Genomic DNA, 16126 nt, shown 5'->3' on the forward strand with positions numbered 1-16126 from the left:
TAATTGTTTATTTAATAACTAAAGCTATGGATCCATAGCTTGCTGAATATTACCTGACTTTTATGCTAGAGAATGTCAGATAACCCAGATAATAGGCATATCTTTATCTTCAGAGAGCTTATAGTTTATGTATGCAGTAGACAGAATGTACATGAGAAGTGTTTAAAACATCTATAAGCAAATTTTAAAGAGAATTGGAATGAGAGAAAAAGAGAACCTTAAAAGGAGCCTTTAGAAACATAGCATCAAGAGGTGTTTCTAAGGAGACTCAGAATAATCCAGCAAGCATAAAAAATGGGAAATGGAGGAGAAATTTTTAAAAAGAAATTTGGCTATTGGGGTGAAAAGATGAGAATTTGGTCATTTGGAAATTGAGTAGTTGATGGAATAGTTCTGAAGCAGTAAGTGAGTCAAAAGCATGATTGGGAAGTAAATTAATGATAAGGAAGAGAAGATATAACAGTTAACTGTTTTCAAATAAGAATGACAGCTTAAGGGTTATAGGTCTTTTCATCTTTTTCATATAGCAGTAACTCAGGGAAGCTGTAGAAAAAGATAGTTTGATGCAGAAAAATCTGAGATGAAACTGGAGAATACCCTCGTTCTGGAGAGGATGTGATCAAAAGTACAGGTTGGAGGGGTTAGCTTTGAAAAGAGTCAGTTTTTCAGAATGGGGAAGAGGGACTGATGGGGAAAGGTATAGGGAGTTTGTGGTGCTGGGGGGAAAGTTGAGAAATTTTTGTCCATTTTCTCCGAGTCAGTGTCACGTGTTGGAAGAGAAAGAGACAGGTGTTGAAAAGGGGATTTGAGAAAATATAAAGGCCTGGAATAATCTGTGAGAAGGTGAAGGGATTGTTGATCAGGGGCACTGAAAGCAGTTTAGAACAGCACCAGGGCCAAAAGCAAGGTGGGAGACTTTATAAAAGCATCATATCAGTTTGGTATTTTGTTAATGCTACTTCTTACTTGAATTCACCATCCTTCCACCTGTTTTCCTTTCACAGGTTCACGAGTCCTTGCAAGCCATGGGGAGTAGTGCCGATAGTTGTGACAGTGAGACAACAGTCACATCATTTGGTGAAGACCTTGTCACACCAACAGCACAAGATCAGCCTTATTTTAATGAATCAGAGGAGGAGTCTCTTACCTCTCTTCATATGGGAAGGGAGAAAGCAGTGACGATTGCTGACAAAAAGTCAGATGGCCAGGATTTCCCCCAGTGCGAGACTGTTGAGAGTACAGGAAGTCAACCACCCACCTGTAGTGCAGGGGCTCACATTACTGAAATTACTGAAATGAAAGGAGATTTGTCTCCCGCACAGCCAGTGGACCTACTGAGGGAAGCAAGTGCTGAAAGTGATGTGGACAAAAGCAGTGAATATGAATTTGCCCAGTATACCACCCACCATATTCTTAAATCATTGGCTTCTATTGAAGCTAAATGCAGTGAGGAGGGCACTGAAAATACAACTGGGCCTCCCTCTTCTGTGGACAGAGTAAATACAGCTTTGCAAAGAGCACAGATGAAGGTTTGCAGTCTGTCTAGTCAAAGAGTGGGGCGTAGCTTGTTAAAATCAAAAGATCTGTTAAAGCAGAGGTACTTGTTTGCAAAAGCTGGCTATCCTCTAAGAAGGTCTCAGTCTTTACCAACCACCTTGCTGAGCCCAGTCAGGGTCGTGTCCTCTGTCAATGTTCGTTTGTCCCCTGGAAAAGAGACCAGGTGCAGCCCACCTTCCTTCACTTACAAGTACACACCGGAAGAGGAACAAAAATTAGAAAAAGAGGCAATTGAGCACGATGGTCAGTCTTTAGTTAAATCCACTATTTTCATCTCTCCGTCATCTCTGAAGAAGGAAACAGCTGCCCAGAGTGAGGCGAACCAGTTGGAGGCGTGCCAGCAGCGAAGGACTCCCACCTGCTCACTGTATGCCCCTGCCCCTGTGTCTCAGTCCACCTGCTCCCTTCACTCTGCCCACTCCGAGTGGCAGGAAAGGCCCCTGTGTGAGCACATGAGAACTCTGAGCACTCACAGTGTTCCCAACATATCAGGCGCCACCTGTAGTGCCTTCACGTCCCCTTTCGGGTGTCCTTACTCACATAGACATGCTGCCTACCCTTACCGGCCGTGCTCCGTGAACCCTCCCTCTGCCATCGAGATGCAGTTGCGAAGAGTGTTACATGATATTAGAAACTCACTGCAGAATCTCTCACAGGTATGAGAAAATGTTTATCTTTCTTACCTTTTCTCTTTTATTGCTCCGAGCAACTCTGAATTGAGAAGCCAGAACCCATCAGGCAGGAAGGAACCACCTCAGCTTCACTTTCCTCCATGCCTGAACTTACTGTACCTGCTGTTCTCCTAGCTCAAGGGAGAAGCTGTAATTAATTCTGAACACAGGGACTTCCTCTGCTCACAGTCTCCCTCCTTCTGTAGAAGAGATTTGCTCATTAGGTCTCCTCCCTTCTTTAGCCTCTCCTCCGTTGTCTTTGTCTTAGTGGAGTGTGTGTATTATTAAGAAAACCTCCCCTCTCAGTATAGTCTGTCCTTTTCTCTGCTGTCTGACAGTGTTCACCATCTCTTCTCTCTATCTTCCCTCGGCCTCTGTGTTCTCCTGGTTACACTCTAGCTCTCTAAGCTTTTTCTTCATCTACTGACTCCTGGTACTGGTCTCCTGGCACAGAATTAGTCTGCTTCCACTGGGTTAAAAGACTGCATCACCTCAGAAGAGAAAAAAATCAGGTAATGTGAATTTGAATAAAAATGGTCTCTTTGTTTTGTCACTTTTAAAGTCATTACTCTCAGATTTGCTAGTGGGCTGGAAATAATTTCCAAAAACTTTGGAAAGAAGTAAATTGACTTTAGGTTTTCTTTTAACATTTCCTTTCTACATCTTTCTCTTATTTTAGACTTATTTTAGACTGTTGGGGTAATGAAGAGAATGACAGTGTAATATAATGATCAGGGAGTTAGGAGGCCTAGAATGTCTATAATAGGTCTTTTATCACCATGCAATAGTAGACAGGAAGCCACTTTCACAGTAGAAATTAAAGTTGGAACTTTCCAAGTCATGTAGTAAGATACACCTTTAAGTACTGACTTTATCCTCATGATAATTGTCTAATAACTTTGTCTAACCAGAAAATTTCTCCATCCTCCTTGCAAAATGTAGTTCTGTCTACAAGTGAGACCTTTCACCTTTCAGCTGCAGTTATGTGAAGTTGGGGATACCCAGGGTCCTGTCCACCTGCAGCTTGTGGTGCATCTGTTTAGGCCAGGTTGTTCTGCTCTAGATGTAGTCTTCTCCCCATTTCCCATGAGCAACTCAGCTCATTCATTCCTCCATGCTCACCCTACCCCACAGTAGACCCGGTCTCGCCAGTCCTGCTCCTTGTGTGTATATTCCCCCAGTATAACTGCATGCAGGCCTCTATGTAGTTGTGTGTTCCTAGGTATCTATTTTTATATATGCCACTTTAAAAAACAAAAACAAACCCTGGAATGCCCTGTGCTTGCTTTTCTTTGACCAAGTCCCCTTTACTGTTAAGGCTCAGCTCAGGTGTCACCACTGTCGGGAACACTTACCTAATCTGGATTTTTGTTTGTTTCCATCATAGCATTCTCCACACCACCCCTAGCAATATTAAAATTTATCTTTTCTTTGGCATACTCCTTACACTGTGAGAAATTTGAAGACTGGGAACATCTTTTGTCTTCCTTTTTTCATTTTCACACCCTGAAATAGTGATGTCTAGTAGATACTCATATGTCTAAGAATGAGTGTAATGATTGCTTGTTACTCTACAGCCAAGTCAGGAGTTTCTGTAATCTCAGAATGACATTTGCCATTGCTGCTACGTTTCTGAGTTTTGTTTTTATTTTTCTTCTTTCTCGGGGTAAGAGGGAAGTCCTGTAAGACAGATTTTAGTTATGTGTGTTCTGTTGTTTTTTCTCATTCCAAATACATTGATTTATACTTGAAACAGAATAGCTAGCATAACTTATTTGGTTCCTGCTTTCAACATGAAGTAGTTTTTTGTTTTTGGCCTCAAAAAGAAAGATGTGTAGGTCCCAAATTCCTCCTTTTAACACCTTATATAATTTGGAAATAGTCACGGTAAATTGATTTCTAATCATACTTTGAACTCTTTTGAAGTACCCTGTGATGAGAGGACCTGACCTTGCTGCTGCTCCATATAGTCCTCAGAAATCATCTCTTCTACCTCTTTATGAAGTAAGTCCTTACTTAAATCTTTGCATTACAAAATTCTTTGTGTGGTTTAGAAGTTAATGCTGTTATATTGTATTTTAGAACACTTTTCAGGAGCTCCAAGTAATGAGGCGGAACCTGAACTTGTTTAGATCACAAATGATGGATTTAGAATTGGCAATGCTTCGTCAGCAAACCATGGTTTATCATCATATGACTGAGGAGGAAAGGTAAAAGTTCATTTGTCATACTGTGACACTTATTTTTCATTCTAAAAAGCATTGTCGGAGTTCCCGTCGTGGCTCAGTGGTTAACGAATCCGACTAGGAACCATGAGGTTGCAGGTTCGATCCCTGGCCTTGCTCAGTGGGTTAAGGATCTGGCGTTGCCGTGAGCTGTGGTGTAGGTTACAGACCTGGCTTGGATCCTGCTTTGCTGTGGCTCTGGCGTAGGCCGGTGGCTGTAGCTCCAATTAGATCTCTAGCCTGGGAACCTCCATATGCCAAGGGAGCGGCCCAAGAAATGGCAAAAAGAAAAGAAAAAAAAAAAAATAAAAAGTATTGTCAACTTTAAGTTGGGTTTTATTTTACTGCTGTGGTCTCTATTTTGTAAATGTGTGTAAATAAAATTAGGCATGGTGTTTTACTAAGTAAACTTTACTGCCTTTGGTAGATTAAGAAAGATGGTGGTTCCATGTTTTTTTATTGGTTGGGCTATTTGTGATTGAGGATAGAGGAAGAAAAAACCAATTCTCCAGGTGGTTACACCTGCAGTTGCTGTTGTGCTAATTGGAGTTTCAGCACCTTCTAGTAGCTTATGAGAGAATTATGAACATGAGTTTGTAAACCACTTTTTTTCAAACATTGTGCTTACTCTGCACTGACAGGTATGAAGTTGATCAGCTGCAGAGCTTGAGAAATTCAGTGCGAATGGAACTTCAGGACCTAGAACTGCAGCTGGATGAGCGCCTGCTGGGGCTGGAGGAACAGCTTCGCTCTGTGCGCATGCCTTCACCTTTCCGCTCCTCGGCACTCATGGTATGCTACCATGGGTTGGCATTAGTTTTCACTCAGGACTTCTTATAACATTCCACATAATTTAGGACAGAGGCCTTACTTTAAAACACTTATTTTAGGGAGTTCTCCTGTGGCACAGCAAATTAAGGATCTGGCGTTGTCACTGCAGCAGCTCAGGTCACTACTGTGGCATGGTTCAGTCCACATATGTGATGGGTGTGGCCAGAAAATAAATAAATAAGGCACTTATTCTAATAGTGTTAGAGGCATGCAGAGTGTTCATGCCTTCAACAGTTGTATTCTATTTTTGCCAGAATCATTCAGTCGTAGAATATATTGTTTTGAACGTAGAATATATTGTTTTGAAATGTTGAAATACTAAACTTTTCTTTTTTTGAATAAATTTGATTTTGTTAAAAGTAAAATGCATGAATAGACACACACATATGGGGCAGAATAAGAATGTGTGTGTGTACACACATACATACATGTATAGCATAGAATATGAGTAATCATCGAAGAATATCTTTTTCTATAAAAGGTTTCGATCCATTATTCTGAGAAATGTGTGTTGGTCAGAACAGAGAAGCAGAACATCTGTGCAACCTCTAGTCACTGTAACACATTTTATGGGATCCTGTGATAGTTGGGGTGACCTTAATGACATAAGACTGCTTCAGAGCAATAATTAGTTCACTTTACTATAAAACACTTGCAATTTGAAAAAATACACATATGCACACATATATATATATTGTTCTTGCTTTTTCAGGGGATGTGTGGCAGTAGAAGTGCTGATAACCTGTCATGCCCGTCTCCGCTGAATGTAATGGAACCAGTAAGCCTCTTTCTTTCCTTTTAAATCACTGGGAAAGGCAATATTTCATAAACATACAGTTTTCCTAATAAAGATGAATTGTTTTTTTAAAATATAGAATTTGATAAGTTAGTTAAATTGATTGAAAGTGAGTCTGGTACTTCTGAAGGTCTAGTGCCATCTTTGGCCACTAGAAAGCAGGTTAATTGCAATAGTGATTTATCATTATGGCCTAAAGAAAAAATGCATCATAAAGAGTAATTTATACTCTGGGAAAAATGTGCTGATTCCAGGTCCTTTAGGTAATTGAATCTGTAGGATGACTACTTTTTGAACAAAGGTTTGACTTTTATTATATTTTAATCAAATTGGTTCATTTGGGGCAATATGAGTAGCAGTTTTGTTTTGTTTTTACCAGTTACTCTTCTTTATAAATAATTTGGACACCCATGTGGGACCAAGTAAAATTTCACCTTACTATAGTTACACATTTTATGGCTTGATATCACTGTGAATTTAAATTTTCCTTGCTCTTTTTGTGAATGAAATTGAATAGTAACTAAATGAATAAAAATCATTTTACAAGTTAAATGATTTTTGGACAGCTAGGATTTTAATCTTTAACTACCAATCTTAATTTCAAGAGAGAAGAATTAAAGTTTTTCCGATTTCCAGGTCACTGAACTGATGCGAGAACAGTCATATCTGAAGTCTGAATTAGGCCTGGGCCTTGGAGAAATGGGATTTGAAATTCCTCCTGGAGAAAGCTCAGAATCTGTTTTCTCCCAGGCAACTTCGGAGTCATCTTCTGTATGTTCTGGTCCCTCCCATGCAAACAGGAGAACTGCAGTACCCTTTAGTGACTCAGTGGGCAAACCCAAGGCCCATCTGATACCAAGCAAGAAAGTATTCCGAGCATCGGTGGCCCTAACACCAACTGCTCCATCTAGAACAGGCTCTGTGCAGACACCTCCAGAAGTAGAAAGTTCTGAGGAAGTTGGAGCAGTTGAGGAGGCCTTAGAGGCTGTAGGACCTAAATCTGAAGTGGAGAAAGAGCATGGAAAAATCTCATTATTGCCAGCTGCTGAGGAAATACATAAAAATGTGGAGCAGGATGAGTTCCAGCAAGTCATAAGGGAGGTGAGTAAAATCTGCGCTTAATTAATTTGGAAGAGGTTTTATTTGAACATTAATTATTTATAATATAATTCCTTTGATTCACTCTATTCAGTAATTTTCCCATTGATCCAACTGGTGTCTGTTAAGATATGTTTGTAATGCCATTTCTGCAGATTTCATATTCCAGTCTGAAAAAATTGGAATTCTCTATATTTGCTTTGGTGAAAAAAGGTAGGCATAGGGTTCAGAATAGATGAACATGTGATGAAACTCTCTAGACCTCCATTTCCACGTTTGTAAAATGAGGGATTACAATTTAGATCTCTTCCAGGATTAAAGGTGTCGTTTTATTATATCAATTGACATAAAAAAATGGTATAATTTTAAGTATAAAGAATTTGATTTGGTTTAGTGGGAAGAGAAATGTGGAAATTACGTAAGTTACTCAAAGAAAGAGGTATTCCTGTCATGGCTTCTTGTGTTAAGAACCCAATATAGTGTCTGTGAGGATGCAGGTTCGATCCCTGACCTTGCTCAGTGGGTTAAGGATCTAGCGACCCCTAGCCTGGAAACTTCCATATGCTGCAAGTGCGGTTGTAAAAAGAAAAAAATTCTATTACACATAAAGATAGAAATAGAGAATGAAGAGTTTTATCCTTTTGATAGCAGTGTGCAAACCTAAAGCATTTTTCCATTTTGCTCCCTTAAGCGTAACTCTAAGGCAGAACCATAATTATTCATAATTTTTTCCAACTGAGATACTAAAGTCCATGGTGAAAAAGGATCATTTGTTCTTTTCAACAGTTAGAGGAATATCTTGTACATTAAAAAAAAAAAGAAAAGAAAAGAAACAGTTTATGTGTCTTAATGAGATCCTTAAAGTCTAGTAGGAAGGTAAAAAAGACTAGGAAACAATTGAGAAAATCATACAGAAAATCATTTAGTGTAATGTATTAGAGAACTAAGAATTTAGAAGTGGAAAAGTCAAAATGAGCCAGAGAAATTAGGGTCAGTACCTCTCTCATTTTAATCTCTGTATTTCCAATAAATTCGGTAATGTGAAACTAATGTATTTTTAGAATTTGTGAGTAGCATAAACAAATTTCTAGTGATTATCAGTCAAGAATGGTGGCAACAGACCAAAATTTTCCTTCAAATGGCCCATCCATCTTTTTGGTCCAAAGAGGTGCCATAACTTATACGCACATGACAGTAGCTTGAGAAGTACATTAAAAATAGTTTTGCTATAGTATGATACATGCATTTCTAAAAATCATTGTGCTGTGCAAATTTGTGCAGAGAAACCTCAGAACTTATGAGGAAAATAGGATTAGGAGTAAAACACTCAAAACTTGTCAGTGACATATTTAAATAAAAGTAGAAACCTAATAAAAACAGGAATACTATTTTATAAATGTTAAGTGGTTAACAAATATATAAATACTGCAATAATGTTACACTTTACCTTGAAAAAGACCTGAGCTTGCTTGTGGAATTGTACTTTTGAAGAGTTGTAGCTTGTGAGATATTGTAAAGTGGTAGAGAAAGGTGACATGAAATTTAGCAGAAAGTTTTGTGTTGTTGTCTTTTGCTTTTTAGGGCCACACCTGCGGCATATAGAGGTTCCCAGGCTAGGGTCTGAATCGGAGCCGTAGCTGCTGGTCTATGCCACAGCCACATGGGATCCGAGCCTCATCTGTGACCTATACCACAGTTCACATTAACGCCGGATCTTTAACCCACTGAACGAGGCCAGGGATCAGACCTGCATCCTCATGGATACTAGTCAGGTTCGTAACCTGCTGAGCCACAACAGGAACGCCCTAGCAGAAAGTTGTAATGCCAGATATGGATAGATGTGGTTCATGACACACAGAGAACTGAGAGAGCTGATGGGGGTTTAATGTTTGTACATCCTGAGCACCACGTTCCTAGATTCAGCTGACATTCAGACAAATTCACATTTACAGTACAGGTATCCTAGCAGAAGAGACTGCATGTATGTAATTTCTTCTCATGATATAAATGACCAACTTTAAGTTTTAAAAGGTCTTAATTCTATAAATGTGTATGTCTTATAAGTATTATTTTTGTAGGTTGGTTGTGGCTAGCTAATGGTTAGCAGGCTCTGTATATCCACCTTGCTCTGTTATGTGTGACTGATTATAATCTAGTCTTACTTCACATCAAAGATCAGTTTTTGAGTAAAATTAAGTAATTATTTTCCTAACAGGAAATAAGTTTTATTACCTGAGGAAACAAGTTTTAAGATACTTTTTTTTTTTTTTTTTTTTTGCCCCCTAGACATGTGATGTTTTCATTCCCTTTAGCTTGCTTTGGTTTGAAAATTTTCCTTGGAAATTCAGCTTTATGTATTCATTTGGCACAATTACTCTTAATGCACACTTGAGTCCTAATTTTTATAGTTGTTAGTGGATGGCCTGATATGTGCTGTGAATAATTTCCGAGGAGTAAAGCATTCCTAAACTAGACCATTGATTTTTTTTTTTTTTTTGGCTGATAAAACATATATATATATATATATATAGAAAGGTTATATAGAGAGAATTCCTTAATCATTTATAAGAACTTCTTGTTAAATGTGGAAGATTTTATAATTTAAAGACATTTAAACTGACATGCAAAGCAAATGTTTGAAGAATTTTTCAGAATTTGTTATTAAACCTATTAATTGGAGACTCCCTAATTCAGGATTTGGCATAGTTTGGAGGAACTCTGGCATAACATTGACCGTTTTAACTAACTACAAAGAAGCAAGCAAAATATATAGTAGATCAAACAAGGCATAAGAGGAATATTGATATCCTTAAGAAAAAACTATTTTGAAGCACTTTAAAAAGCTTATGTAAATAGATAAATTAGTCTAATACCATCTATAATTTTAAAAAATTGTTAATATCATCTTAGCTCAATTACAGTGGTGTTCTGTTAAACTTTGTTTACAAAATGTTTAAAACTCAGATTAGTCTTGATTCTACTCATTTAAAATAGACATAATCTTTTTACTTAAATATACATCATATTAGAGTTCCTAGTGTGGTGCAGTGGGTTAAGGATTGATCCAGTGTTGCTGCAGCTGTGATGTAGGTTGCAACTGCAGCTTTGATTGAACCCCTGGCCTGGTAGTTTCTATATGCCATGGGTGTGGCCATTAGAAAAAAAGAAAAAAATAACGCACAAAAAACAACCTGGTACTGATTTCTAATTTTTCAAAAAAGCTTATTGTATCAGCTACCAAGAAAATTAAATTAGATTCTGTGTTCCCAGTACATTCTGAGTCCCTAACCCCATTAACAAAGCCTCTATTCAGGAAGGCAAGATTTAAGCTTGAGTTGAAGAGTTTTGCAGGTGAGGATTAAGCATGTTTGGCAGACACTTTCAGGGAAGTTTTCTTATTGCACTCATGAGTGAATGAAAACAATGATGTCTGTCGGCCTTTGTTTCCATTATTTCACCATCTGTGAAGTTTTAAAAAGAATGTTTTCATTATTTGTAGCGTGTTAATACAGTAGAATTCTTTTGAAGGAAAACACTGAAAATTCTTTCAAATATTTAATATGCTTATTCAAGAACTAATCTTTTGGTAGATTAAAGATACCTGTTTCCTATGCAGATTGTAAATGTTGTCATGGGGATGTGTACACGCTGAATTTGTTCAGGTGGTCTGTGATGTATGTAATCAGTGGCCTGAAAATGTTTATAGTTATTTCAAAAAAAGGTGATTACTTAACAGAATGAATGAGTACAGGCTTAGAAGCAAATGGAGCAGAATTAAATGTCAAAGCATAATCATAGATTGCTTTGTGTGGAGAGTTCTTTGTTTATTGATGTCTCCAGGAAGGCTTGGTTCATGCCTTTTAGTATCTTTATTACATTTCATCTGGCAAGCTTTAAACATGTATTTTGGTAAATACACAGCTTTCCTGTTCTTTTATAATTCTGTTAGTGATCACATGATATAGTGGCTGCCACAAAGGAAGCACTCTGTAGATACATATTAAATGGATATGTTGCCCCACACTTCAAATTTGCTTTCAGCCTGTTTATTTGCCAATGAGCATTCCTTCCTTAATCATAAGTAGTCTGTCTTCAGCCAATACCACTTTTTGGTAGTTGTTTTCATAAAGGCAACTCTACATACAGGCAAGTAGTGTGTCTTCAGCCGGTACCACTTTTGGTAGTTGTGCTCATAAAGGCCATCCATCACACCAGTTTTCTAACTTTCTAATTCTTTTCACTTTTCTGTGGCATGGGAGACTTTGGAATTTATTTGTTCCTTCAGTAAATTATCAAAGATATTGTCATTTTCAGTAATAGTCTGTACTTTACTTTCTGTTCTTCTTTGCATCTCTCAATCATGCTTTTGCTCAGTCTGTCTCATTCTCTCACTGTCATTGATGCATTCATTTGAACATTGATCGAATGCATACTGTATGTCAGGGTACATTGATAAATGAGATCCAGCCCTGTCCTCTCCCTGAAGTTGCTCACAAAGAACACTTTCCATCTGACCTCATCCTGTTCTGCTTCCTCCATACCTAGTAGGAACTAGCTTGTCAGCTGGGCTTCTGTTTGCTCACTCCTATCCACTGTTCTTGGACAGTTTTCATCCTTACTATCCTCTGAAGTCATCCTTAGTGACCTACCAAGTTAATGTTTGCTATTCTCTGAGAATTTTTAAATTTTTTCCTCTTCTAGCCCATACTGGCCTCTCATTTCTCAAAATGTATTCTGTTCTGTTCTTATGTCATAATAAATTTACTTACTCCTCTTAATATTTTATGAAACAATATTCACTTTGTGCCCATATAGATTATAACATCCTTGACAGAGATTTTTTATGTTTTATTCCAGTTATGTCTGTAAACCACTGCCCACCCCCACCCCCCAATGTTGGCACACATTTTTGGTTTGTAGAGAATATTTTTTGGCTAGTTTTTTTGGTTTCTAAAGAATACTTTTTGGCCAACTTTTTTTGAATGATGAATTTTTTTTGTTTTGTTTTTTGTCTTTTTGCCATTTCTTGGGCCGCTCCTGCGGCATATGGGAGGTTCCCAGGCTAGGGGTCTAATCGGAGCTGTAGCCGCCAGCCTACACCAGAGCCACAGCAACGCGGGATCCGAGCCGCGTCTGCGACCTACGCCACAGCTCACGGCAACGCCGGATCGTGAACCCACTGAGCAAGGGCAGGGATCGAACCCGCAACCTCATTGTTCCTAGTCGGATTCGTTAACCACTGCGCCACGACGGGAACTCCCTGAATGATGAATTTTTTTGAATGATGAAGTATGATGAGATGTCCATTGGACAACAGTAGTGAAAGACTGTGCTACTCGTTGTCTTTTGTAAATACAGATTTACAGAGGATCTGACTCAGCACACTGCATTTGCGCTTGTATATTGTGGCAAAGAGATTGTAGCTTTCATAATATTTGTACCCAATACATATTTGTTTAAAAAAATGAACCTGAAGTACTATGGCTTTCACAAACTTTGGACGATGTTTAAAGTTTGGAAATATTGGTAGAAGGTAATATGAGAAGCTTCTATTTATTTAAATGTATTTCAGTACAGATGGTAGCTAAGGAACATTTGTTTCTCTGAATACTTATGTGTAAATCTGTATTGTGTACCAATTTTGCATGACATTAATACAAAGCCATTTTTGGAAAGACTTCAATTGAGATGTGTTCAGGATGTACTTAGGAACATTTTAGGAAATAGATCAGGCTGACAGGAAGCTGCAAAAATATAGAATTTTAAAAGCTGGTTGAAGTGTCTCAAGTGCTAATTCGGGAAGGCATTATCAGTTTGTTTCAGGAAATACACATTTAAAGCCTTCACAAAAGGCTATTTGGAGGCGATGCTGTGTCATTGGAAAAAGGCGAGGATAGGCATGTGTAGTGTTTGAGCATCTGGAGAAGAAAATCTTGATGGACTTGTCATTGCCTCTAGATCTGTTTGCCTTTTCCAACAATAAAATGACATGTAAATCCTTATCTGAAGCAAAATTTTCAGACAAGTGGCAAACATACCATACAACTAAGTAGATTTTTTTTAGAGTGTATGGTTGTTTAGAGGATGATGTTTTAAAATTAATTGTACTAAATTATCATTTCTTCTTTCCACTTAAATGTGCATGTTAGGTTAGAATAATACATAACTTCTTTGGATACTTTGTTTTCAGTGACTATGAACAACAGGCAATACACTGGTATAGTATTTTCTTAATAATGAGAATACTTACATATCTTGCTAATTACCATACAAAGATAGACATTAATAAAAAGCATAGAAATGAACCTAACCTTTAGTCAGTTCTTCTACGGTATTTTGTGTCGTAGAGCAGATAATCTAATGAAGTTTTAAAATCTAACATTCTTCAATATTCTCAACCTAAAAATCGTGATATTTTGTAATGAAGTTATCTGAGTTACACTAGATGAGCCCTCAGAATGTGGTCTGGGCTTGAGGGTAGATGGATATGGTTCCCCACGGCATCTCAGCAGTTCATGAAGGTTGTAGTTTTTGCTGTTGGTTAGCTTACTGCAGGAATTAAATGGTATTTATTTATGTTTTTCTGAAAATAGAAAAAATGAGTCATATTGTTAAAGTCCTATTTTCCTTTTTTTCCAATTCTAGATTAAAGAGTCTATTGTTGGGGAGATCAGACGGGAAATTGTAAGTGGACTCTTGGCAGCAGTATCTTCAAGTAAAGCATCTAATTCTAGGCAAGATAGTCATTGAGTGGAATTTATAGGTAAATTTTTCTGAATTTCTTTATTTAGCTAAATTAAATCAGTACTTTTTTTTTTAATGCTTTGGGTTTTTTTAGCACATAGGTCTGTTTCTCTAGCTAAATTTTGATTTATAGGAAGTGTATGTTATCCTTCAGTGTAAAAACCTCTTATAGTCTGTTTTAAATTGTAAGCAAGTCAAATCTCATAATCTCAAACCTCCACAGGATTATCAATATTTTGTCATTTTATTGAAATTTCTTTATACTAAATAAATTCTGGATTTAGGGAATTTGGGACCTTCAAACCTGAATCTTTTTTTTTTTTTTTTTTTTTTTTTTTTGTCTTTTTGCCTGTTCTAGGGCCACTCCCACGGCATATGGAGATTCCCAGGCTAGGGGTTGAATTGGAGCTATAGTCGCTGGCCAACACCAGAGCCACAGCAACGCCAGATCCTTAACCCACTGAGCAAGGGGAGGGATCGAACCCGCAACCTCATGGTTCCTGGTCAGATTTGTTAACCACTGCGCCACGACGGGAACTCCCTGAATCTTATTTTGAAAGCACTGGTTATAATGTTATTTCAGATGTACAATTATGGACCAGGATTTCAAGAATTAGTCATAAATTTTTAGCGTCTTATTTAATTTTTTGCTTTTAAAGACACATATCCCATAGGTCCATATCTAATCATGTCAGAATATATAAAGGAGGATCATATATATATATATAATACATATATAAACATTTAGAGAATATTCTCATCTTCATTTTAAAGACCTTTCAGTAATAATTTTAAAATGTTTAATGTTTACTTCTCTTTTTTAGGGTTGGCATGGGTCCCATTAGCTGTTTGATGTTGAAGTTACCAGTGGTAGACACTGGTGGAGGTGTCATTTGTGCTTCAGAAGATACTTGCTGCTGAACTGGGCTACTGTATACAGTGTAGAATGTTTATCTCTTCTGTGCATCTCTTTTTAAAAAACATAGAAACTAGGCACTTTGCTGACTTTCTTTTCTAAACTATCAAAACTATAGTCATTTGAAAAGCCTAATATTTATTTGTATGTCAATATTTTCCAATTGATTCCCTATGTAGAATTAATTTTAAAACTTGAAAACTTCCAGACTTAACCAACTTATAAATAACATATTTCTTCAGACTAGCCTCTTAAAACACTGACCTCTATGAGGTATTTACTGTGCAATAACTGATTCATTTTTTGAGAGCTTGAAACAACCAATGATTTTCCCTCCACTGCTGTTAATTAGTGTCACTTCCAAGAAGAAAAATTATTCTGTTGTAAAAATTGCTCTTAATTCTTGAGGAGGTTACTAATAGCAGTAGGATAGAATTATATGTTATACCTACAACTACTTAATGTTCTTACACTGTAAGCATTGTTACTTTACCCAAGACAAATGTAATTTTATTATAGCTCTGTAGGGTTTTTTTTGGAGGGGGGGAACATGCCTTATGTTAAACACTATGTACTTTTCTTCATTGTCCAGACTTCTTTATTATAAGGGGATGTTTCTTCTTTAAAAAGACTAAATAGTAGTATATTGCCAAATAATGGAGCCTGTGACTTGAATGGATAGAAATGAATAAGCTGGTTTTGTTTTTGCAAAATGGAAGTAATTTAGATTTGTTTTTCTCATAATAAATAGTTTTAATTCAGTTTTAACCAGTGAGAACTGTTTGTTTCATGGTGGGGTGGGGGCGGGAGTGTTTTCCTATTTGGTTTTATATCTGTTAAATAAATGTGTAAAGTAATAACCAAATGTTATTAGCATTATTCTTTAGCATTTATAATTTTCAACTATTATATTTCTTTGTGTGAAATTTTAATCAAAAGTGGTTGAGATGTTAACAATATACTTTGAAAGAGTATCTTAATAGATTTTTTAAATGTTCGAATTATCACACAAAGGCCGATTCCTAAAAAAAAATTAATAAAGTATTTATTTTGCCTAATTCATTTTTAGCAGTTTCTTTTTTTAAAGCACAACATGAAGAATGTGGATTTGACAAAATGAGTAACAAATACGGTCCTAAAGAATTGGTGCATATAACCTAAAAGGCTGAAAGGCTCTTCTCCTGAGGAGGCTTCTAGGATGTTTTCAAAAGTGCAGTTAAATCTTGGCCACCCTATGGAAAGAGCTCACACTGATGCCTCTTGGTCTCATCTAGTCCTGTGGTCCTAA

The 16126-nt window shown here is 37.2% G+C and overlaps 1 protein-coding gene across 6 annotated transcripts in view; it reads left to right on the top strand.

Annotated features, from left to right (window-relative positions):
* SSFA2 (sperm specific antigen 2) overlaps positions 1-15896 on the top strand; it is a 91676-nt gene extending 75780 nt beyond the window's left edge. For 3 of the 6 annotated variants that reach the window (XM_021076137.1, XM_021076138.1, XM_021076136.1), the window contains 8 exons: positions 1005-2213; positions 4155-4232; positions 4311-4438; positions 5095-5245; positions 5997-6062; positions 6717-7181; positions 13824-13941; positions 14747-15896. In XM_021076137.1, coding sequence (XP_020931796.1) covers positions 1005-2213; positions 4155-4232; positions 4311-4438; positions 5095-5245; positions 5997-6062; positions 6717-7181; positions 13824-13928 — 2202 coding nt within the window. In that variant the 3' untranslated portion in view covers positions 13929-13941; positions 14747-15896. The remainder of the gene's footprint in view (positions 1-1004; positions 2214-4154; positions 4233-4310; positions 4439-5094; positions 5246-5996; positions 6063-6716; positions 7182-13823; positions 13942-14746) is intronic. The other 3 variants (XM_021076139.1, XM_021076141.1, XM_021076142.1) reach the window with 2 other exon arrangements.

The sequence above is a fragment of the Sus scrofa genome, chromosome 15 (genome assembly GCF_000003025.6).
Source record: "Sus scrofa isolate TJ Tabasco breed Duroc chromosome 15, Sscrofa11.1, whole genome shotgun sequence".
Taxonomy (NCBI): domain Eukaryota; kingdom Metazoa; phylum Chordata; class Mammalia; order Artiodactyla; family Suidae; genus Sus; species Sus scrofa.